At 41.0% G+C, this 25574-nt stretch overlaps 2 protein-coding genes across 4 annotated transcripts in view; both read left to right on the top strand.

The window, feature by feature from the left end:
• lyst (lysosomal trafficking regulator) overlaps window positions 1-4058 on the top strand; it is a 63925-nt gene extending 59867 nt beyond the window's left edge. For all 3 annotated transcript variants that reach the window (XM_051959809.1, XM_051959808.1, XM_051959807.1), the window contains exons 50-54: window positions 58-197; window positions 275-372; window positions 484-640; window positions 718-789; window positions 1914-4058. In XM_051959809.1, the coding sequence (XP_051815769.1) occupies window positions 58-197; window positions 275-372; window positions 484-640; window positions 718-789; window positions 1914-2052 (606 nt within the window). In that variant the 3' untranslated portion in view covers window positions 2053-4058. The remainder of the gene's footprint in view (window positions 1-57; window positions 198-274; window positions 373-483; window positions 641-717; window positions 790-1913) is intronic.
• A 271-nt stretch (window positions 4059-4329) lies between these two features.
• On the top strand, window positions 4330-25353 carry LOC110949313 (guanine nucleotide-binding protein G(I)/G(S)/G(O) subunit gamma-4). The gene is made up of 3 exons (XM_022191273.2): window positions 4330-4787; window positions 5988-6093; window positions 23182-25353. The coding sequence occupies exons 2-3, from the start codon at window positions 5995-5997 to the stop codon at window positions 23308-23310; spliced, it is 228 nt and encodes a 75-aa protein (XP_022046965.1). The 5' UTR covers window positions 4330-4787; window positions 5988-5994; the 3' UTR covers window positions 23311-25353.
• The last annotated feature ends 221 nt before the right edge of the window (window positions 25354-25574 follow it).

The raw sequence follows: 25574 nt of genomic DNA, 5'->3' as shown, positions 1-25574 counted from the left end.
TATACGTCCTCTGTCCCTTCTAACATGTGGCCGGGTTTGGAAAATGTCTTTCCACAGCCGTCGGAGATGGAGGTGGAATCTCAGGTTCACCTGTACGGTCACACGGGGGAGGTCACCAGCCTGTTCGTCTGCAAGCCCTACAGCATCCTGATCAGCGTCAGCGACGACGGCACCTGCATCCTGTGGGACCTCAACAGGTCAGTGTGTTTGCAAAGTGAAGGCAGAAGATAATGTTTGCAGTGTGCGGTTTCTGAGCTGTTTTGTGTCTCTTCAGACTCTGCTATGTACAAAGCCTCACAGGCCACAAAAGCCCAGTAACTGCCGTGTCTGCCAGCGAGACCACAGGAGACATCGCTACAGTCTGTGACTCCGGTGAGGGACGCTTTGCCGCATGATCTCAGTGTTTATTGTGTCACATATCCTGGGTATTGAAGTGTCTTTCGGTCCTTGATGTGAGTTATGACGCCTGTTTTCCGTGTCCAGAGGGTGGAGGCAGCGACCTTCGCATGTGGACGGTGAACGGAGACCTGATTGGTCACGTGCACTGCAGAGAGATCATCTGCTCCGTGGCGTTCTCCAACCAGCCGGAGGGCGTGTCTGTCAACGTCATCGCCGGCGGTCTGGAGAACGGCGTCGTCAGGTAAGAAAGAATATTTTTATGGGCTCCTTTTACTCTTCTGGAGACGCTGAATTATTTACGCTGATGGATGTTTTCAGGTTGTGGAGCACCTGGGATTTAAAACCAGTGAGAGAGATCACCTTCCCCAAGTCCAGCAAACCCATCATCAGGTATTTAACAGGACTACGCTCGTGCTTTTCTTATTGTGCTCACTGGAAAAAATGCTCCTTTCAAAACAAGAAAAAAAAAAACTTATTTCAAGGAACTTTTACCTTGAAATAAGTGAAGAAATCTGGCAATAGAACAAGTGAAAAATGGCTTGGTAAGATTTCTTGAAATAAGATATGATATTTAGAATATTAAGATCTTAAAATTAGCTGGGGAAACTAATTTTAAGCTATGTTTTACCAGGATTGTCAAGTTTGTTTGGCAAGTGCTTATTTTAAGGTGTCTTAAAATAAGCCAGATATGCTAACAAATAGTAGTTTTTCACTCAAAAATAGATTTATTGCTTTCATGTAACCTCCTAATTTGAGATGTATTAACCTTCATGTTGTCCTCATTTATGGCCACCAAAAATATTGTTTCCTTGTCTGAAAAAAAATCCAAAAATTCAGCAAAAAAAATTCCCCAAATTTCTGAAAATTTGCAAAACCTTCAGGAAGGAAACTCCAAAAATTCCTTAAAAGTGATTATAAAAATCCCCCAAATGTGGCAAGAAGATTTATGTAAATATTTTCAAAAAATTAGTAAAAATCTTCCCAAAAAATCCCCAAAATATCTAAAGTGATTAAATATATATCAGTAAAACCTCTAATATGTTTTTAAGAACATTCACAAAAAATCTTCCAAAAAATCAACCAAAATCCAGCGAATTTCGCTGGATTTTGGTTGATTTTTTGGAAGATTTTTTGTGAATGTTCTTAAAAAAATTTTTTAACATTTATTTTTTTCCGCCAAAAAATGTTCAAAGATTTTCTAAAAATGTTGAAAATGTGGACACCAGAAGTTTCACTGTCAAAATATATTTGTTTTCCGCATTTTCAAACTTTAAAACGGGCCAGTTTGACCTGCAGGACGACACGAAGGTTAAACTTATTTTGAATTTTCTTGCAAAATTCAACTCAAAGCAAGATAATTTCAAAGTTGTTTGACTGAACCAGATATTTAAGATGCATTGTCTTAAAACACGTCCCTCCATCTCACTGAAATGTCGCTTGTTAAGTGAATTTAGTTTTTGCAGTGCTTTTATATGGTGCCCCTTGTTCACTTCCTATTCTCCTGTCTGCCTCAGCCTGACGTACTCGTGTGACGGCCACCACCTCTACACGGCCAACAGCGAGGGCACGGTGATGGCGTGGTGTCGACGGGACCAGCAGCGCATGAAGCTGCCCATGTTCTACTCCTTCCTGAGCAGTTATGCTGCAGGCTGACTGTGTGTCTGACGTTTACGACTGTCCTGCTCTCAGCAAGAGGACCCCCCCGCCCTCCTCCTCCTCTTCTTTCCTCCTCCTCCTCCTCCTGTCGGCTCTGGCAGGGAGGAGAACGTGTCAGCATGGCCTCAACCTCCCTGACTTTTAAATAAAGCCATCCCCAGCTGAGCAAACTCGACCACCGCCACTCCCAGCATCCAGACATGATTCCAAAAATAGTATTATATGTATATAAATCTATATTTATAAACACGCTGAAGTGGAATGTCGGAGGAGTGGATGAATATTTGGCCGTGGCTGCAACAGACACTTTATACAAAATGCATTTCTGAGAGTGTGTTTCATTTGTCTTTTATTCTTTGATTCCTGCTGTTGTGTTTTGTTTTGTTTTTTGTTGTTTTTGTGCAAAGATACTTGCCTGATGTTTATTTTCCTGGTAAGCTGCTATCGTCTGGCCAAAGCCGGACCCAGAGTGTGAAGACCCTCGTCTCTCACCTCGGCGGCGCTCGGATCTCCTGCAGCGCCTCGTCTGACAGATTGGAGCTCAGCTAGCGTGTCCTGCTGACGCTGCAGTCGCTGGGAGGGAGCAGCCCTCCGTCGTGTCTGTCACCGGGAGACGTCCTGCTCTGTGGGAGTGGGACGCCCCTGTCTGCTCCACTCAAGTCTGAACACGAGTGTCACGGCCCAGCTTCACTTTGCGTCCGAGCTCAGAGGAGGGACTGAGAGGCGATGGGTTGAGTTGTACCTTGTGTTGCCTGTTGTTCTGTCCTGCTTTTTGCATGCTGAGGTGATGCTGACCTTGACTGTGTGAATGTGGAAATGACATTTCCTCTCAAGACGCTCCTTGTTTAAGTCCTAAGACCTGTCTTTTTGCATTATGAGACATGTTGGTATTCATTTATTTATTAGAAACACCGTGAAGACTCATGTTTTCTTTTTTTGCTCGTGTTTTACTGACTGAAACTATCTGCCGCTTAAATGCACTGGAACCACTTTCACTACTTTACTGAGCTCGCTGTGATTCTTAGAAAGCAATTAACGGACAGCGTTAGATGCCTGAGGCCGGAGGAGAAGCAGAGATGACTTTTGTGATCCTCGCCGATATGCGACACCTGCTTAGTACCTGTGCTGCGTTACTTAATGGTAGTAGCTGGTGGGAGAGGTCGACCAGCTTTTCCTGCACTGATGAGGTTTACAGCTGACCTCAGAGTCAAACACACTACACTCATCAGTCCAGGAAACCCACCGTTTGTTTCCTCATGCAGCTTTTCTTTACATTCCCACTGAACTTACTGCACTTACAGTTTGTCTGTTATTGTGTCAGAAGCACTTTGTTTTTTAAAACCAGCTGTCATTTAATTCAAGATCTGAACTGAGCTTTGATTTAATTCCACTAATAAATCCAGAAAGCAATATCAGACATGCAGGAGGTTACTTTCCATCGTGTTCCACATGGGAAGAAAACAGGAGTTTGCTTGAACACGGCTGTGAAACAAGTCGTTTTGCCTTGGCAGCGAGTCTTGAAAACTGATGTCTTAGAGTTCACACTTTGTGTTTGATTTGTACATGAGAAAGGGAATATTTCTTCTCACATCATTCCTTTTTGTGTCATTTATCCCCTCCTCAACTTGAGTTTTGTGCAAAGCATGATGTTACTGTGTTGTTTACGGTCTTCACTGCTTGTGTTTAACCTTCCTCTTCTCTTAAACCTCCAAATGAGGAGTTTGTATGAATGTTTTTGAAAACGGCAAAAAAAAAGCAGGAAGAGGATGACAGACAAAGTATTATTTTCTGTTTATTGTAACTTAAGCTATGCATAATTTAAAAATCATTGTCTTAGGTTGCTTCAATTGTGGGGGGGGGTTTCACCTCTGGCTGTTTTTTTGGCATCATGGACTGAGGTTCTCAATATTTTCAGTTTTTTTTTTGTTCGTTTGTACATATGTGTGTATGTTTGGACGAACCAAGTGATAAGTATGTTATAAATATATAAATATATATAAATATTTGAAAAAAAATGCGGTGTCTCCTTCTTTGTGTGGAGAAAAGGGGTGCGTTCAGGGACATGTGAGGAAGCAGATGCTGCACAGATTAGATGAGTGGCGTGATAAAGGGGGTGAAACTGGAGGTACAGATTCTCCCAAAGAGCGCTGTCGTTGAGGATGAGGCCCATCAGTTACTATGGGGGGGACCCGGTGATGTCAAAGCTGATGTAAAAATGAAATGGGGAAGCCTGCAGATCTCAGCAGCAATAAAGCAAATTAGAGGAAGAAAAAAAAGCAAGCAGCCCCCAATTTGACTAAGAGGCAGCTCCAATCCTGAACGCTGCTTCTTCTCCTTGCTGCAGCTCCTGGTCCACTGATCGAGTGCTCCCTGCCCCTCAGCCTGTATCTGATCGTCATACAGAGGTTTCCCCCCCTGCTGCATGCGTAACATCTCTCCAAGTCCAGCCGTGGTGCTCACCAAGACCTCGCCGCTTCATCTTCCTACACGGAATACGCACGACTCACATTGAACGAAGCCGCTGAGGCGAAATTAAAACGGCAGGATCTACCTCCGCGGGTTCAGGGAGACGAAGGGATTTCCTCTTTATCATTTCATATTTGACAGATCCTCGCTTTTTTTGTGCGTGTGTGTGAGAGAGTGTGAGTGTGAGTGTGCGTCCGCGGGTGTGTGTGTGTTGGGTGGAGTCAACCCGGAATTCTCCAAATTGGAAATCCATTGGCACATTTCAGGTAGGTCGGCGGCTGTAGCCAACATTTATGTAGCCGAGCGATGCAGATTTGCTCTAATAATCTCCCTCCGTGCGTTTGTTCGCAGTACATGATGTGTGTGGGTTTTTTTTGTGCTGTTTTGTGCTGTGAGCAGGGCCGCAGCTCCGCTCTGTGTGTCCACTATTTAATCTCATTAGAAATAAGAGTCGCCCATGTTTGACAGATCTGCATCAACAATTAGCGTCGCTGCATTTTGGCTAAAACGGCTCAGAGGCTGCACAGATGGAGCCGAGCACAGCTGTGGATGCACGAATCGAAGGGAAACCTACATGCAAAAGGCCTGATAGCTTCATCCGAGGCTGTGATTAAAAGCTACAAACTGGCTTTAGAGCCACGAAGGGGTGGATTGGGGGAAAAATCAGCATCCCCCTCCCTTTCTTTAAATTTTTTTTTTTTTTTTTTACCAATCATCATGTCTGATTTCTACTCTAGCTAATGCAATGAAATAAACAAATCGATGTGAGGAAAAATAACCCAGAGTGAGTGAATGGATTCAACAGCAGCACCCCACCTCAGTGAAATGCTTCATATCCTCCATGCACATTCTCCTAAAACACATCTGTGCTCAGGTTAGTGCTGCCAAACTGGGGCATCTGAGGAAGCGAGGGGGTCAAGGGGCCTAAAAATGAGAGCAAGATTTAGTGGGATTGATGTGCAGGAAGGCGGCAGGATGAACTCCACTGCTGCAGCTGAGGAGAAAGTTGAGGAGCAGACGGAGATGTGATCCATGGCTGCAGATGGAGGGAAAGTTGCTTCCCAAAAAGTGGAAACGCCACCAATTCAACATGTATCCTCTGAGGTGCACCTGACTAAAGCACTAAGACCCCTTTTGTAACTTCTCCCTCTCTTTAACCGGCCGCTATAACTTGACACACAATAAAAAAGCAACAATCGTGCATGAGCAGCGGCTGATAAATGACAAACTGTTATCCAGCTGCTGCTCTTTCTCCAGATAAAATGGAGCTTGGCTGCTGTAGAATAGATTCCACCAGACAAAATGGGTCCTTTTAAATTAAAAAGGGAAAAAATGGGTTGTGTTAGAGAAAGGCAGCTCCAAGGGGGGGTAGAGATACTGCCAGGAGGGCTTGCTGCTTTCTGGATCTAATGTGATGTTCATTGACTCCATGTTGCCCCCCTTTGTGCCTCTGCTTGGCGTCACAGGAGCATCATGAAGGACGGCATCGCCAACAACAGCACGGCCAGCATCTCCCAAGCCAGGAAAGCTGTGGAGCAGCTGAAGATGGAGGCCTGCATGGATAGAATAAAGGTACGGGGCTTTGGTTTTTACCTCTGTTTGTGCGCGCACATCTCTAAACTGTACAGCAAAATACTCATCCATGCCTCCAAAAGTGTAGCCCTGCTTATTAAAATGTATTTCTGATGAGCACTAGAATAACCTTCTCTTCATAAGGGACAATCTGCTGCAAATATTTACTTTTCTTGCGTAGAATCGGCAACATTATCATACGTGGTGGTCATTTCTTAATATTTGCACGCAATCATTAAACCTGAAAGCTAGGCTGATGCTGCTGTTGTCCAGAATTCATTAAAAAAAAAAGACATTGATCGCTCAAACCGGATGACAAGCTGCTTTATTATTGAGAACATGGATCGTCCTTTTGTATGAACTCACTAGTGTACCAAATGTGTATTAATCCACAGCTCAAATTAGCCCCATTTTAATGCACTAATTACTCTTTTTTGAGTATCATGTGATAAACGCTACGGTACCCAGCTGTTTGAGGACAATATCGAGTGTTTTTTTTAAAAATCTAAGTGTGCTGTATGTTTGTGCTTTTAAAGATTTACTTCTTCAGTAGGATCAAATCGATTTGGAACAGGGAGTCTCAGGCATGACGAGGAAGATTTAGAGAAAGATTGAAGCATTGTTGGTTCATAAGATTTTCTGACAAGCATAAGAGCATAGTATATATATGACCAGTCGTGTTATTTAGACCTTCATCCAGACCACATTTTATGCTCCTGCCTCTTCTGTAACAAGCTTTCTTCAGTATAGACGCAGAAGCAGACATTGATCAGCTCCACACTCCAAAAACACTTTAGATTAAAGCCTCGTGTTGGATCCTATGTCCGTTATTGTCTGTTTGTCATCTAAGTCCATTATGAATGCATTAACCCATTTAGTGGATGCACTGATACAACAGGAGGAAACGCTCACCATCAGGCTTTCATGGAGTCTCTATTCTTTATTCTATTTTTAGCAGTGCACTCCGATCATTTTATCAGACTCACAATGGTCAGTTTTTATCAAGGCAACGCATTTGATGCAGAGATGCATTATCTTTTTTATTTCATGCTTTTTTTCTTACACGCCAGCCTACATTACCCATAATGTGGTCTTGCCTCCACAGCAATGTGTCAATGCTGGAGAATGGTCTGACTGCACCTCATAAACACTCAGAATCAATCATAGCCATCTTGGGCGAGGCTATGCTAAGGAAGTAGCGACTGTGCTCCTGCAAAATAGTGACGAGGGAGCTGTTTTGGTGTAATATCTGCATGTAGAGCAAACACTTCTTTGTTGTCTGATCCAAATCTTTTGCAGAACTTACCGTCTTCAGGGTGTAGGTCGCTGCTCAGAGGTGGTTGTTGTTGTTTCATGTAGTGAATGTGTTTTTTAGAACGGGAACGCACACATAATGGAAGGAGAGGAGAATCCCATGTGAAAAGGGTGGTGGAAAGGCCAGGCTTATACCTGCAACCCACATATGATGAGTCAGACTACCCACAATGCAACTCAAGCGCTCTCAGTTCAGTCTAAGATTTCAATGTGTGAAGCTAAAAGCTAACTCGTGGTTTCCATGTATCGTTTGCTGACCGATGAAGCCTTTGAATCCAGAGAGTAGAGTTCAATTCGTGCTACAATATACATACTACCAGGTACAAGTCAGTTTGCTACATAAACACATCATATTGACCTTCATATTAAGCATAAAAACACACAGGATCTAGCAGACTGAGATACAGAATGGGTTGTATAGCACCGTGATATGCTAATATTTATTCTGGAGGTGTGCTGAGCTTGTTGCCTTCCTGTCTCCAGAGCAGTGTGTGGACGTAGCACAGGATTTCTGGACAATTTAGAACTTCTCATTGTGTTTGGAGAAGCAAATCAAAGTCCAGCAGCAGCTCCCTCGGTTTCAAATCTTACTTCATAAATGTGTGGATATAATGTCTAATCTGTTCGCAGAATCTCTCTTCCTGTTGCATGTAGAGTTGGTACGACTGCAGCGGTCGCAAATCTTAGTCCGCATGCAGACGTTTGCAGAGGTCGATGCAGAAACTCATCTCATGTGCACCTGTACAGACATGTGGATCCAGAAAGTATAAATTGGCGCTAATAGCAGTTAATGCAGCCTCTTGTCTCCAGCTCAGATGAGTCATGGGCTGCAACTCCACAATACCACTTTCTTTCTTTTTTTAGCTTTTCCAAACCTATATTTTCTGTCCCAAAGTGACGTTGAACAAACGGGCATCACTTGAAGACATTTATCAGATTTTGCGTAGCTCCCTCTGGTGCCACAATAATTCTTTTTATGCATATAAACACGTAAAAACCACCACACTTAGATTTCCCATCAGTTATTCCAACGACCAACTGCAGCCTCCATCCATCCATCATCTATACACCACTTAACCCTCATTAGGGTCATGGGGGACTGGAGTCTATCCTTAGGGTGAAGGCAGGGGACACATTGGTCGGCAGTCTATCACAGAGCTACACAGAGAGACAGACAAAAACACTTACATTCACACCTACAGACAATTTAGAATCATCAGTTAACCTCAGCATGTTTCTGGACTGTGGGAGGAAGTCGGAGTCGTCCTCTTCTCCTTCTCAGGTGTCTTGCTTAATCGCATTGACGACCATGCCTTTCCACTTTTCTCTGTCATACATTGCGTAATACTACAGTGTTTGCCTTCGATGTGTTTGTCCAGTCCTTGATGTTGTCAATGTATGTCATTCTCTGACGTCCTCTTGCTTTCTTCCCTTCTGTTTTTGATGTTGTTGCGAGATCTCTATGCTACTCTTCCTCATCACATGTCCTAGGAATCTAATTTTTCTCAGTTTGATGGTTGCCAGCATAGTTCTTTTCACATTTGCTCCTCTTCATTGCTTACTCTTTCTACCCACGATATCTTTAGCGTTCTTCGTAGGAACCAGACTTCCGTTGCCTGGAATCTCTTCTGCATATTGTTCAATATTGTCCACGTTTCGCATCCATATAGCAAGACTGACCAGATGTAGCACCTGAGGATTCTTAATTTTGCCGCCATACTGATGTGTATGTTCATGAAGATGGTGTTTTTCTTGTTAAAAGCATCTTTGGCTATGGCAATACATCTCTTGAGCTCCTGGTCTGAAGCCGTAGTTCCCAGTGAAAACCCACACATTCAAAGGGAGAACACGCAAGAGTCTCCGGCCGAGACATGAACCGGGGATCAGTGCTAACCACCGAGACACTGTACCTCCCCAACTGCAGCCTGACAAGAACAAAGAATGTGTCCCAGGTTAGGGTAGTGGAGCGTCTTCTGACAGGCATTACATGAAGCCTTACTTCATCTTGAAAGCACCGATGTCACCAACTCTCTGTCACAGCGTTGTGCACAGCTGGAACACCCAAGCAGCATCCATGTGGTAACTGTGAGCGGTGAACCCACAGAGTAGTGGGGCATGGTGATTGCTGACCACTTCTGACATCAGCTTTCAGCTAATTTGGGTCAGTTTGGTTGCAGAATTCCTCCTCACATTATACTCACAGGCTCATGAGCTAAATGTTCAAACTCCCAGAAGAGGAAAGAAAATGTAAATTTAAATGAGCAAATGTCCTTTTATATACTGTTACTGTGTAGCAGTAGGCCTTCATCAGACAGCACTGGGTTAATATTGACTTTTGTTCCCTATGCACTCTTTATAGTAGAGGCCAGTCATTATGCTTTAAAACATCAATAAAGGGGTATGAAAAGGGGTTTCCATTGCTTCCATTCATTAGATAAAACAAGTAATTGCTTTAACTGTTTTATGTCTTCGCCCTACTAAAAGGCTAGTTTCCGCTCATATGTTTCCGGTATGTGAAGGGACGACATTTTCATGAACGACTTCTTGTGCAACTTAAAGGGCCGTGTCATCATCTCATTCGGCAGGCTCCTCATGTGCTCAGGGAATGATTGCTCCGCAGCCCCGAGGCTATTCGCTCAGCATTATAGCCAAGCCTGGAAGTCAGCCATACACCGTCATCCCTACTCAGCACAACAAGGGCCACTCACAGGAAAACTTCCTCGTCTTTTAAAACAAAGTGTTTATCTCCAGCTTGTAATCAGGGTTTGGGAGGTGTGGCAAGACGATTTAACGGACAAATCGCCTTTTGTGGTGCAATGTTTTATTGAAAGGCTTCATTTGTTTTTGCGTCAGATAGTATATCTGAGTAAAAACGGATGCAGCTTAGGCACCTTTCAGACAGGCGTGGTACTCCACTAATCTGATGGCGTCTGAACGTGTCGGCTTCATGTCTGAATCCTGTTCACTTTCCTGTAAAAGCAGCGATGGCAGTCTCACTGGAAGTCTGTAGAAGTCTGAACTGTGTGCAGCCACAGTAAAGGACAGGAAGGCAAATCAGATCCACGTATATGATGTATGTAGGTACATAATGGGTAACGCTTCGTGTACTTTTTGGTCTCTCGTGTTTCACAAATATTGCACGTGTGCCACATTTGTAGGTCTGTGTGATTATAGCCGTGAAGAACGTTAACGTAAATTTGACACAATGGCATCACCTTAACAGACTGATAAAGCCAGCAGCATTTGAAAGGCATCCAGTGACGGATGGAGGCCTAAATAAAATGGAAAGCTTATCATGAGCCCATCTGATTTTCCTAATAATATGACACAGGTTTTGTATTTATGTTCAAACCTCAGGAGGAAAACCCAACCTTAGCAAACAGATTTCAATCCTAGAAGACATAGATGTGTTGTAAAGTCTCTCTGGTCATTGATTAATCCCCTTAAAACTCATTTCTGTTGATCAAAGTTGCATATTGAGAAGCTTTTTTTCCATGCCTTAAAATGACTTCGATGTGCCTCTGCAATGGTTGTTTCCTCTAGAACAGGGATGTCGAACTGATTTTAGTTCAGGGGCTACATTCAGTCCACTTTGATTTCAAGTAGACCATACCAGTAAAAATCAACCCCGATTTATCTATAAATTATGAAAACTCCAAATTTTTCCTTTGTTTTAGTGCAAAAATGTATGTTCTGAAAATTACAAAAAATCCTGAAATTTCTTAAGAAAAGTAATTTCAGTTTCAACAATTTTATGCCTCAGTTTATCATTTACACATTACAACCTACACATCACAGTTTATCTACAAAAGCACAGAACATTTAGACATCTGGCACCGAACAATGTTGTATTTTACTTTGATCAAAATGACAAACGTCAGACTAAAAAATAAGACTCAAAAAATGAGACACAAATTACAAGAAAAATAGACAAACAACTCAAAACAAAATAAAGAGACAAAAAATTTGATGAAAAAGTTTAGAAAGCAACAAAATGACAGAAAAAACTAACACAAGTGAGACAAAACAAATAGAAAACGGCAAAAACGATGCACAAAATGAATAAAGCAAAATGACAAAAATAACAAAAAACACAAGCGAGACAAAAAGGAAACACAAAAGAACAAAAATGAGACAAACAAAAGTCAGGCAAAAAGACAAAACGAAAACAGGACAAAATATTATAAAAATGAGACACACAATGACAAAAGAACAATGAGCAATATCGTGTTTTACTTTATGATCAAAACAACTTTTTAAGAAATTATTTTAAATTTATAATTTTACAAATTTACAAATCGCGGTTATGGTCTTCTCTGTAATCTTTACACTTTGCAATGTCGTCCCGCGAGCTGGATTGGACCTTCTCGCGGGCCGGATTTGGCCCACAGGCCGTATTTTTGGCACTCCGTGCTGTAGAAAATGCAGATCTCTCTTTACCCAGCCCTCCACCACCAGCTGCAGCTGGACCACACCAGCTCACTTACAACTCTGCTGAAACGCTGGTTTCAGTACTTTGAGACCCAACCACAATCTTTGACAGACAAACTGAAGGTTGTAAGGTTTTCATCAGCAGCTTGAGTAGCTTCTGGTTCTTTGAGTTTTTACCTCAGATGTTTCAAATGGGATGCTCTACAGGAGAGATTCTTCTTAAACCGACCTAGTTGTACCTTTACCCTCGTGTCATGCAGCTGACGTTTCACCTGCATTCGGTGCGACGACGAGGCTAACAATGCGGCCAACTGTCTTGGCATCAAACAGAAATGCTCAGAAGTCAATTATCAGGAAGTTTTCTCGCAGTCAGTTTCAAAACTTTCTGAAATTCAGACGCCAATCTTCCACATTAAATCCTGAATAAACCCCGTCTCCTGCCATCTTTTCTGGGTGGGCTGCTTCTTGTTTTGTTTGTTTATTTTCACACATTATGTTCAGGCCTCCAGCCAGCTCTCGAGTGGATTCACATGATGGTGCCACAATGACAGCAACACAGCAGAAAAAAGAAATGCTTTTGTGAACCAGAAATGATGTTTTTTCCATTTTTTTTAGTCTGTTTAAAAAACGGGTAGCAAATGCAGCAAGCAAAACAATAACCCTGCCTGAAATAGCATGTGAGGAAAGCAGACTAATTTATGAAGCCGTGGAAGGTGAAAGGTAAATACTCAGACATGTAAAATGATGTTGTTTTTCTGAATGAGGTGAGAAGTGTTTAGATCACAGTGTCGGGATAGATTTGGCTCGTCAGTTTTACTGTCACCTTAACATTTTATGGAAACAGATATGTCAGGCTGGAATGTAATTGGATCTCAAGTGTCACAGCTGATCTCCTGCTTATCTTTGTGGTTTTCACTCGGCTCCATAGTGAGTCTGACGAAAATGTAAGTTCCTCTGAATGGCTTAGGTCTGTCAACTTTAACGTTGTCAAGCTGTTTGTGACCAGGGTTTAGTTTTTTGGCTGCATTACTGGTAAAGTTTGGTTTTCTTACAGTTGTGGTGACATTGGTGTAACGCAGGGGTGTCAAACATGTGGGCCAAAACCAGCCCACCAGAGGGTAGAGCCGGTAAAAATTACGGAGAAGACATTAACTCTAAATTGTAAGTTTGTAACACCACACATTTAAAGTAATTTCTAGAAAATGACAAGTTGTTTCGATCATAATGTAAAATACTAGATTGCTCATTGTTTTTTTTTTTGTCATTTTGTATCTTGTTTTGTCTTGTTTCAATTGTTTTTGTCTTTTTGTCTGACTTTTGTCATTTTGTTCTTTTTGTCTTGTCTCCAGTTTTTGCTGCTTTGTAACTTTTTGTCTCTTTTTTTAGTTTTGTTTTGTGGCGGCATGGCTCAGTAGTAGAGTGGCCGTCTTGCAACCGAAGGGTTGCCGGTTCGATCCTCGGCCCGTCGTGCTCATGTCGAGGTGTCCCTGAGCAAGACACCTAACCCCTAATTGCTCCTGATGGGTCGTGGTTAGCGCCTTTCATGGCAGCTTCCGCCATCAGTGTGTGAATGGGTGAATGTGATTCAATTCAATTCAATTCAATTTTATTTATATAGCGTCAATTACAGTCAACTCGTCTCAAGACGCTTTACAGAACCCAAATGCCTGACCCCCAGAGCAAGCCCAAAGGCGACAGTGGCAAGGAAAAACACCCTTTTAACAGGGAAGAAACCTCGAGCAGAACCCGGCTCTATATAGGGGGGACCCATCTGCCTGCTGGCCGGGCGGGTTGAGAAGGACAGAAGAGGGCAAGGGGGAGGGATGGGAGAAGAGGGAGGGGTGGGAAAGCAAGGAAAACACAACACACATTTGGATACATGCATGACAGGATATGTGACACAGACAAAGTATAAGCTAACATTGAAAACTGACTCATAATTTACTCTTATGATGTACGGCTCTGACATTAAACATACTCCATATATAGCTAGCAGTAAAATTCAAACAGTATGTAAGTTAGCATAACAGTATAGTGAAGGCAATGCAGAGTTGACTGGTGGAAAAAGGGAGCTGGAAGCAGAGGGCTGGAGGAAGGTCAGCAGCAGCATCCCACAGTGGACATGGTGGAGACTGGACCAGCTGGTGGAACATCAACCGCAGATCTGAAGCATCCAGCTCTGGGACCAGGGACACTCGGAGAAATAGCACAGGGGGAAACAGAGTGAATGTACTGCAATAACGGTATACATATTTAATGTAAAGGTAGATAAAGAAGGGCTCAGTGCGTCAAGAAAAGTCCCCCAGCAGCCTAGGCCTATAGCAGCATGACTAGAGGCAGAACGAAGGGACGTCCAAGAAGGAGTCAGCTGTGCAATGAAGACACAAGCCGAACCCCTGTGGGTCACCCAGTCAGCCCCAACTATAAGATTTGTCAAAAAGGAACGTTTTAAGCCTGGTCTTAAAAATAGAGAGGGTGTCTGCCTCCCGAACCCAAACTGGGAGCAGGTTCCACAGGAGAGGCGCCTGATAACTGAAGGCTCTGCCTCCCATTCTACTTTTAGAAATTCTAGGAACAACAAGTAAGCCTGCAGCTTGAGAGCGAAGAGTTCTACTAGGATAATAAGGTACTATCAGATCTTTAAGATATGATGGAGATTGGTTATTAAGAGCTTTATATGTCAGAAGAAGGATTTTAAATTCTATTCTGGATTTAACAGGAAGCCAGTGAAGAGAAGCAAGTATAGGGGAAATATGATCTCTTTTGCTAACTCCTGTCAGTACTCTCGCAGCAGCGTTTTGGATCAACTGTAGATGTTTGAGAGAACTATTTGGACAACCCGATAATAAGGAATTGCAATAGTCAAGCCTGGAAGTAACAAAAGCATGAACTAATTTTTCTGCATCACTCTGAGACAGAATGTTCCTGATTTTTACAATATTACGCAGGTGAAAAAAGGAAGTCCTACAGACTTGCTTTATGTGTGAGTTAAAGGACATGTCCTGGTCAAAAATAACTCCAAGATTCCTCACAGTAGTACTGGAGGCCAATGTGATGCCATCCAGAGTAACTATTTGCTTTGAAAGCGAGTTTCTAAGATGTTTGGGGCCAAATACAAGGACTTCAGTTTTGTCTGAATTTAGCAGTAGGAAGTTAAAAGTCATCCAGGTTTTAATGTCCTTAAGACAATCTTGCAGTCTAGCTAACTGATCAGTTTCATCTGGCTTCATAGATAAATACAATTGTGTGTCATCTGCATAACAATGGAAGTTAATACAATGCTTCCTAATAATATTGCCTAAAGGAAGCATGTATAATGTGAAAAGTATCGGTCCTAAGACAGAACCCTGAGGAACTCCATGATTAACTTTAGTATGCTCAGAAGAGTTATTGTTGACATGCACAAACTGGAACCTATCTGATAAGTAGGATTTAAACCAGTCCAGTGCTGTCCCTTTAATGCCAATTGAATGTTCTAGACGCTGTAATAAAATGTTGTGGTCGATTGTGTCAAACGCTGCACTAAGATCTAACAAAACAAGTATAGAGACTAGTCCATTATCTGATGCTATGAGAAGGTCATTAGTAACTTTCACTAGAGCTGTTTCTGTGCTATGATGCACTCTGAAGCCTGACTGAAACATTTCAAACAAATTATTCCTTTGTAAGTGTTCACATAATTGATTTGCAACTGTTCTTTCCAGAATTTTAGAGAGAAATGGTAGGTTGGATATCGGTCTATAATTAGCTAACACATCTGGATCTAAAGTGGGCTTTTTAAGCAAAGGTTTGATGACAGCAACCTTAAAAGCCTGTGATGTATCATGTAAAGCGGTTTGGGTACCTTGAAGGTATAGTAAAGCGCTATATAAATATTTACCATTTGTGTTGTCTCATTTTTGTCATTTTGTTTCTAATTTTTGAAATATTTTGTCTTGTTTTGTTATTTTTCATCTGACTTTTGTTGCTTTTCTGTTTTTGTCCTTTAGTTTCTCGCTTTTGTCTTTTTGGGTTTCCTTTTTGTCTCATTTGTGTTTTTTGTCTATTTTTTTGTTTTGTTTGTTCTTTTCTTGTCTAATTATTCGTCTCTTTTTTTTGTTTCGGGTTGTTTGTCTCATTTTTGTCATTTTGTATCTCATTTATGTAATACTTTGTCTTGTTTCTTGTCTTTTTCTTGTCTTTGTGATCATAAAGTAAAATACTGTATCGTTCAGTTCCAGATGCCTGTTACTAAACGTTGTGTTCCTTTGTAGAAACACTGTGATCTGTAAGTTGTAATGTGTAAATGGTAAACTGAGGCATAATGTTGTTGAAAGTGAATCTATTTTTCTTAAGCAATTTTAGGTTGTTCATAATGTTTGTAAAAAAAATAGTTCATTAAATGTAAACATTTTCAGAACATACTTTTTTGTAGTGAAACAGGAAAATTTGGAATTGTGGTTATTTATAGCTTATTATGCTCTGATTTTACATGAGAGCAAATTGGGCTAAATGTGGCCCCTGAACTGAAATGAGTTTAACACCCCTGGTATAACAAGTTTGGCAGGAATTTGGTGATTTTACTCTCATTATTAGCTTTAAAAACTTTCAAAGAAATATTGGATTAATATGTTAAGGAGGAAAAAAATCACTGATTTGGATGTCAGACTACATTAGGCCCAAGGCAGTTGTAAATATAAAATTTGAAGTATTTACATATGTTTTTTTGCAAATTCAAAGAGTGCAAGCAAAAACCAGTTGCAGGTTTCAAATCTTTATTATGTCCGCAGCAGTTGTTGACTGATCGATGGGCAGACAGCTGCTTGTGTTTCGTAACCGCTCGGCACGTCGGATGTGCAGGTCCGAGTAGTTCTTCATTAAAAGAAGAAGAAGAAGAAGAACCAGCGAAGAAGAATGTGGCTGGAAATAAAAGCAGAGTGGAAAACGGAGCGTTGGCTACGTGTGGCGATCCCTTAAATTTAATTAAGGGATCTGACGAGGGAGAGAGTGTATCAGTGACGAGAGCGGCTGATTGAGGGATCACCACGTTCTCATTAATTGCTCAATCAGCCAAAGGAATGTGATCTGTGCTAATTAGAAGGACTCTCCTTCCATCATGGGGCTGCAGTGTAATTACAATCAGTCTGGGCCTAATGACACACACAGTGCAGTTCCACTTTCTGTCCTGTGGGGCTTCTGCTCTCTGCAGAAACCCTGGCTGCAGCTACGTGATAATATAATTACTGCATTTACTTTGATTATGAAAATAATTAAGCTGTTTACTTCTATAGCAGGAGAAGGCTTTGTTCCTGTTTGGATGCAGCGACAAGAGGCTGGATGTGGCCAGAAAGTGCCGCTGAAATACTAATCGTATTGTGTCTCAAAGGTGCCATGCATGTGAGCGTATTTATTCCAAATATTCAGATCAGTGGTGCGCCTGTGTGCACATAGTAACTGATAATGTGGCATTTCATTGCTGTTTTGATTTTCCCTTCAGCTGTGACTCAGGAAGTGCAAAAGCATACTGTCAAATAGTGTTACGATGCTGCCAAGCATAAATGTGTTTTTTGAAAGTCAGTTCTTGTCAGCTTCCAAAAAAAAAAAAAAGACACTTCTGTTTACTGAGGCTGTATTGAGTAATCAGTGACTTATGAGCTGTTATCAGCGACAGAGGAATTGCAAAACAGATCCACAGTGCAGGTGTAGTGAAGCAGACATAAATAATAGAGACGCATTAAGTGGAAGAAGGTGGCGACAGTACAGTAGTTAGAGCAGAACAGAATCATGCAGAGAGGCAGCCGTGTGTGAAACACTGTTCTGTCAATGTGCCTTTTTTCTTTTAGTTTGGGAACTTAATTCGTTGTACTGCTTAATGTCATCCCAGGACTAAACTGAACTTCTAATTTTAAAATTCCACTTTGATTATTTGAAAAAAAAAATGGCGCTGGATGTAAATGGAAGTGGCAGTGAACCATGAGAGGACTCTGTTGTGTGTTTCTGGTGTAAACAGGGTGTTGTATTTGGATACGCTCACTCAGAAGAAATTCAAAAAGCGGTGAATATCCGAGGAGGAGAGGCAGATTGAATTGACTGAATGTGTAGGACTGGTCAGAAATCTGTGAGCTTGTTTTGGTCTGGCTAGCAGTGTGACTCGATGGATGCCAACGTTGGTGTGTCAGTCGGCCGGCCCACCTCTCCGGTCCAGACTGGGATGCCTCAACAACTACGGCTTGCCATGGAAATTTGTACAAAAATCATTTTTACTCAGAGAGTGAATCATGCGGATATTGTGTGAATTTTCCTCCATGTGGCTGACATTTGTGTCTTTTAGCAAAATGTCTCAATGGATTAATATTATTAGATTATCCAAACAAATGGTCAAGATATTGCTGTTCCCTACAAGACAAATTGTTATGACTTTGCATGATTTTGCATTTTTAATTTAGCCAATATATAGTTTAATAATATACCATTAGTGATAAACTAATGATATATTAGTGTTGTCTTCCACCTCAGTTGTTTAGTGCCTGTTGGATGTAGCAAATGTTAGCACATAAATATGCAAACCTAAGTTGTTAAACATAGTAATTATTATACCTCTTTACTCTTGGCACAAAAGCATGCCGTCTTTTTTTAGAGTGCTATTTCCATCACTCTGTCAAGCTCAGTCTTGTCTCAGATTTACTGGTAACTCAGTGGTTTTAGTCAAAACAAAGCTGCAGGATACATTGTGTGAGCCTCGACATCGTGATGTGTACATGGGCAATACTCACAATGCAATGTGAAGCAAGGACAGTTAATTCAAACACGTCATTTGTACTTTTATACTCAGCTTGATACAAAAAGAAACCTGGCTCGGTTCTCATTTTCTATGACTAATCTACAAAAGAAGTCTGTCTGATGGAGCATAATTTATTCCAATTTAATGGTTCCTGGATAAGCAGTTTTTTGTTTATTTAAAAGACAGAGAGTCTGTTGATGTGCAGAATTCACTTTTTTGACAGTGAAGTGAGCCAGGAACAGGAGAGAAACACTAAAACTGAAGATTTGGTGGCAGGAAAAGCAACATTAATTATCGCGCTGCACAATTCATTGAATGGAAATTATGGTCATGATTGGCTGCTCGCAACTGAATGAACACGAGTGATTGTAATATTGATATTTAAAAGGCTCACAGAAGGATAAAAAAGGCAGATTTAGCTTGATTAATGCTTAATTTTCTCTTTTCAAAGGAATTTTTGGTCTCAGCTGTGTGAGCTGCTAGAAGCTTCTCTGTGTCAGACAGCTAGCTTAGCATAGCCTTCATGTGAGGCTTTTATGGAACATCAGTAAATTATTGCTTCTAATGATGACAAGTGAGGTGTTTTATGTACAGTTTTATTTTTATTTTGCTCTGAATGTGAAGATTAGAAGAACAAGTGAAAGCAGCGCTCTGTTTATTAAAATGGGAAGTGCAATAACAGTATTTAGTCTCTAAAGTCAATTAAAAATTTCAGTGAATAGACTAATTGTGATCTCAATATTGACAAAAAATATTCATGTTTATACTTCTAGTCAGAACTGTGCAGCTCTAGATGGTCAGATTGATGATTTTGGCTACAGAAAGGGTGATATTGACCAAAAGGAAATACGCTGCAGTGCCTTAAAGTTGGTACAACTACATGAGGCAATAAGACGAATTTGTTTGACCATTAAAATGGGCATCTCAGGGCTTCGTATCATGAGCCAGAACTGAATGCTGTCCAAAGAAAAAACTATTTAGGGTGCCTTTGCCAGTGTTACAAGAAAGATTCTGAACAGTTCGTGCTCAAAAATCATTTTCATAAAAGTAAAGCAAATTTTTATTTTTGTATTTTTATTTATATATTTTTATGCTTTTTTTTCTTTTTTTTTTTACATTTTCTATGCTGAGGCACTCCCACACAAAATAACCCAACTATTCAAAATGATCAATTCTATCCAGACTGAGTTATTTAAATCATCTAGTGAAAATTACAGTGTTTTTTTCATATTACAAGACATATCAAAATGTCTTTCTTTTGCTTGAAAGACTAATGTGAATAGAAATGAGGCAGTGAAGCTGGTGATATTCTATGAATTTGTTTTTGACAGTTGAAAAGAATTGTCCTGCGAAAACCTGAACTTCACTCCTCCTTGCAACCAAGTATGTAATGTTCTGTTAGAAAACAGTCCCCAACAAATTGCTTTTCTTCGCGTTACATCAGTTAAAATGACAGTGCACAGCTGTTTGGCAAAATTTATGAGCCTTTTAAAAGTGACAGCATCTTTTTGTGAACTAATCTATATGTTTTGTAAGAATAAATGAGCTCGCAGCAGAGTGCCGTAGGTTAGAGATGTCAGAAAGACACAAGAAACGGAATAACAAATTGTTGTTTTTGGTCTTCTCAAAGGATTTTGACTAGCTTTATTGTTCTTTTAAACACAGAGATCTCAGCTACTGCTATTGATCCACAATCCTTTACGCTTATTTCCATTTGAGGCTATGAGATGGTGGAGATAACAGTGTAACAATCCTGGTTGAGGACCTAAGCTGAAAGGCAGCATGATGGATTTTGTGTGTTATATTCTCCTGTGAGAGCAGCAGTGGGTGAGGTGAAGTGGCAGGCAGGAGATCAGATGGCTCTGTCCTCCACGTAGATCCCTGAGCCCTCGCCGTCCCTCTGATGCACCTGCTCCTCTGCTCTCCATTTGCTGCCTCTCCTCCCGTAACCTCCCACTCATCTCCCGAGTGGAAACCTGGATTCACATACAGTCTGACTGTACTGTAAAATTCATAGTCACTGTTTGACTTTGAAAAATACATGCAACTTTTTTTGCCTTGGTGGAAGAAGTGCAGCCATGAGTCCCACTCTGTTTTCCCCTGAGCTGGTCGAGGTCCAGCCTGAACACCTGTCAGTCACCTCGATGAGCCGCCTCGTCCTCCTGCCTCCGGCTGAGGTGACGGGCATCAGTGCAGCCGCCACAGGCGCTGACGGATCGGGAGCACCGACAATATGCAGTTTCAAAGAAAAGACAGCCGCACAACATCCAGTCAGGTCTCATCTGGTGCAATTTTATCCCCAAAAACATCTGCTCTGAGAATAAACGCAGCGAGTCGCAGCTTCAGTGCAAAACTATCAGAATTAAAATGTGTCACACAACTGTTCCCCAGGACTCCACGGGATGTTCACCTCGTTTGACATCATCATTGTTATTGTCATCAAGCAAACAAAATATTCCCCCCAAAAACTTAACATAGTTTTAATAAAATTCACCATTTCTTTCCATTGTTCTTGATTAATAATTAAATGTGCATGAAAAATAGAAATGACCTTAAACGCAAAACATACAGCAACAAAAAACAAAACTGATGCTTCAGAATTCCTTTCACAGAATTTAAGACACAACTGGTTAAAAACAATGTATCTTTGTTGGGTCTTTGATTCAGATTCAGAAAGCTTTATTTGTCCCCAGGGGGCAATTAAAAAAGACTCATAGATCAGGCAGTGCAACAATGAGGTAAAAAACAAGAAATTTGAGATAAGCAACATCAATAAATGAATAGGGAGATACATACATATATATATATATATATATATATATATATATATATACAATACAAGAATAAAAATCTAATGAAAAGAGAGAAAGAAAAACGTAGCTTAGGAGCATACTTGTGCAAATACAAATGAACAATATAGGTGCAATATGACAGTGAGGTAGATACAAGTTGTATATATTAAGGTAGATATAAACTGCAGAGTTCACAGAAGAACCACATTAAAGTCTGTGTGTGGTGGTGGTGGTGGGTTATGAGTTGAGGATTGCTTGTGTTACTGTTGGTCAGTCAGTCTGCCACTTCAGCTTTGTCCAAGGACATGCCCTACTTTATTGCCTGTTTTACTCAAAATAGTACAATAGTTTACAATATGAACATTATGCATTATTAAAGGAGACTCAAAACTAGCAATTGAGTCTAGGGAAGTGCAAAGTTGGAATTTAGATCAGGAATATTTAACTGGTTGATATCAGGACAACCCTAAGCCTGATCCTTTAGTTAACATCCATTGTTTTGTTGTCCTTACTAACTGCAGGATCGGCAATCAATAATTGATTCATTTTTATTACAAATTCAGTACACTGGACATCTGTCTATTGCTATTTCAAGCCACAGGTAATAAGATATAGGAATGCTGATTTAGTTGATCCCGGCTTTCAGGCCCTTGGATGATTGTACCCAGAGTCATTAAGTGTCTCAGAAGACTTTGTCATGGTGCCCCTTTACCTTTTGTCATAGCTGCCTGCTCTGGTCGCCATAGTCTTAAACAGTAAGAGCAACCAGGTGATGCAACAGCTAATCTACAATACTTGCAAATTAGTGCATCATTTAGGAAATTTGTATCAAACTGGGGCTCGGCATTGGCAGATAATAAATATTAAACGACTAGGATAAGATTAGATTGGATCGGGGCTAAGAAGTTTTATCAGAACATCGCTAATTGAGACAAAAACTCATTAGGTAACAAATCAGGGGTCATTTTCTCATAGATTCCAATACAGTACAATTCAGTACAATTCTTTTTGCCCACAGAGGTGTTGATCTCTGCTTCAGGTTTAAGCCACGTCTGTATTGGCTCCACTTATCAGACTCAGACATCCATCTTTTATATACAGTCTGTCATGAGAATGTTAACATGCTAACTTTATCTTTTATCTTAATGTATTTCTGCATGAGCAAAACGAAAACTCACTGTAAAGTATCTCCGAGCTGCATCTTTTAGTCTGTGCAATACAAAACATCATAATAAACTCCATAACTTTAACGCAGTTCTGCCTACACACAGATTCAAGGTATTCTGACAATGTTACAGTTTTCCTGCCAAGTTGGAAATCAGCTCCTCTGACTGTCTCATTGTGTTTTGTCTTTAACAAAGACACTTGATTCACTCCATAGAATGATTCATCTGGTTTGCATTGTGTAGTGTTTTTTAAAATGATTATTTTCTTGGGGAATTTATGCCTCTTTTAGACAACAACAGCAGAGATCAGATAGCGATGAGGGGAGAAGCAACATTGCCCAGAGGCTGTATCTGAACTTTAAGGTCACATGGCTGATGAACATCATGTAGGAAAACCAGAAACAGCCCCAGACACCGTCTTAATGAAGGCAAGATGCTGAAAACATTATGAATAAAGCATGGTGTAGTGTAGAAATCTGGAAGAACAGTGCTTTAAAAACAACATCAGTTAGAATTAGAGATAAAGTTGTAGATAAAGAGATGGATTCAGGGGACGGAGGCATCTCTGTGATCCTAAATACTTATTATAAAGAGCTGGTCCTTCTGCTTCATCTCTGCCTTTCAGGTATCCAAAGCAGCTGCAGACCTGATGGCGTACTGCGACGCCCACATACGCGAGGACCCCCTCATCATGCCCGTCCCCGCCTCCGAGAACCCTTTCCGGGAGAAGAAGTTCTTCTGCACCATCCTCTGATGACCTGCGGGTAGCGCTGTACAGGTGCAGGCATGGTGTTGCCTGGCTTCTCTGTCTTCACCACACCTGAAGCTACTGGCCGTAGGCATTGAGTTGAGTTTTGCCAGGTGGACACTCTGTTGTTGGTCAGCTCTGTCCAGGTGGCTGAAGGTTTTTGGGGGAGTCGGCTACCAAACTGGCAACCCAGTGAGCGTATCATGTCTTGTTAAATAGGTTTGTTATTGCTTTGTTATTAGAGAACAGCCTTGCTCAGTGCTTAATGAGATGAGAGATGTTTTGTTTTCTTTCTTTTCGTTCCTTTTTTTTGTGCTAGATCTTAACTTGCCTCAGGAAACAGAAATTTGCCCAGCGTCTGCAACTTTTTTAAACATTTATTCCGCTTCCCTTTATCTGAATTTTAAAAAAAGCATAAATCTTTGTATTACCTTGAACATAATTTCAGTTTTTGTTTTATTGCTCTCAGTGTGCGCGTTTGACTATTTGTAGCAACACTCGCTGAAAGCACCTCTGGAATTTGACACTTCCCTCACTAGTGGTTTCAGTTTCAATTTGCCTCCAGAGTCGCCAACAGTTAACCCGCCTCGTTTTTAGCGCTGCAGTAAAGTCAGACTCAGATTAAGCGCACAGAAACACCAACCTGATCCCACGTAGTAAATAATTTCAGTTTCAATCCGCTCTGGTAATAAGAAGAAGGAGGAGGAGGTGGCGGCACATCACTTGTGCTGCAAATAAACAGACTGTTTATTGAAAGATGCAGAGCTAATGTTTCAACGGCGAGATGAGTTCTTCAGGGTTATCACTGTGCAAACAACCCTTAAGTCAAAAATTATTTATGAATCTGCCACCTCCTTCCCAGCCCACCTCTAATGCATTCTACCTTTGCTGCTCTGTTTGATTTACTCCTCGTATATTTCATCTACTTCAAATCAGAGATACTGTTAGTTAATCCTGCAGCCCCCGACTGGAATATTTTTACAAGTTGCAGGACATCTTTTCGTCTTATTTCCTTAACGGAGTCATTTCTTTTCTGGGCATGTTTCCTGAGCCTGATTCTTTTTGCCTGTCCTAGAGTGAATGGCAAGGCCTTTGACATTAAAGCCAAACCAGAGGCCTGCATGTTTCTCTGCTCCTTTTTGACAGCCTCCTCTGTTTCCGAGGGACTGCCAGTCTTTTAGAGTGTACAGTATGTTACAGTGCCAATTTCTGTGGGAACGGTGTGATCTTCACACTGTGAGCCGCAGCCTTTTTTCCGTTTTGTTTCTTTTTGGAAGAAAAAGCACAGTGTCGAACTATTTCCTTTACATGGTAGTTGAATAGCATTTGCTAATTTTTACGATGAATTGTTATGATCGTTATTAATATTGTTATTATCAGTAGTATTATTGAATATTTGTTGCACAGCACTGACAGCTACATGACGTGTAGTGCTACTAAGCTTGTATGATACTTAGAAAAAACATTTATAAATCATGCAATTATTGATACTATCTAAGTATTTTTTAAAAACAACGGTAAGGGTCGTTTACATAATATGATCCCTTTGGTGGTTCAGGCTTTTTGCATCATTGTTTCTGTAAAATTGAGAGAAATTTCCTCTTGGTACTTGAATAGCCATCGCATTAGGAATCCAACTCTGATCACACACACACAAACTAGTGTGTCGTCAAATTGTTTTCAGGATAATTATTGTCTTTCTTTCCTATCTGAAAACCTGAGACCGACCTCAGGGCACTCTCACTGACCTCATCTTTAGGATGGTGCCAAATCCGAAACAAGAAATACAACGGCTAGAGATGAATATTGCATGGATTTATTTCTATTTATACAAGAGAGAACTATTATGATATGAAATATTGCCTCTTCATTGACTGTCTGGGTGCTACTCTGCACAGAATAATTTCACTGGAGTCCAGATATATCAACAATGTGCAGCTGTATTCATGAATGGTATTATCGTTTTGGGGGGGGAAAATAGCATTTAAATAGCAGGCTTTGTAAATCCTTTGATGGATCAAATGAATTAAAGGAAAACGGCAACCCAAATGTGCTGCGTCTTCAATATTTCTGTCTGTCACTGGTGTTTGGAGCTGCGGTCCGCATGATCTCGCCAATAACATTAAAGGCCGCTGCAAATCGTTCAGGGTCTCGCAGAGGAACATGGTATTCTGGTGTGAGGTGGAGACCTCCTGTGGCTGAGCTGAACCACAGGCCATCTGGATGCACTGTGCATGTGTTGTGGCATTTTTATGATGCAGCTCAGCCTT

This window comes from Acanthochromis polyacanthus, chromosome 15, assembly GCF_021347895.1.
Source record: "Acanthochromis polyacanthus isolate Apoly-LR-REF ecotype Palm Island chromosome 15, KAUST_Apoly_ChrSc, whole genome shotgun sequence".
NCBI classification, from domain to species: Eukaryota; Metazoa; Chordata; class Actinopteri; family Pomacentridae; genus Acanthochromis; species Acanthochromis polyacanthus.
This window is presented reverse-complemented; position numbering and strand designations above follow the sequence as displayed.

What these genes read in the sequence shown, in the direction of transcription:
- LOC110949313 (XM_022191273.2), top strand. Translation starts at nt 5,995, where the DNA reads ATGAAGGACGGCATCGCCAACAACAGCACGGCCAGCATCTCCCAAGCC. An exon ending in CCTGCATGGATAGAATAAAG is followed by an intron (nt 6,094 to 23,181) that starts GTACGGGGCTTT and finishes TCTGCCTTTCAG; the next exon opens with GTATCCAAAGCAGCTGCAGA.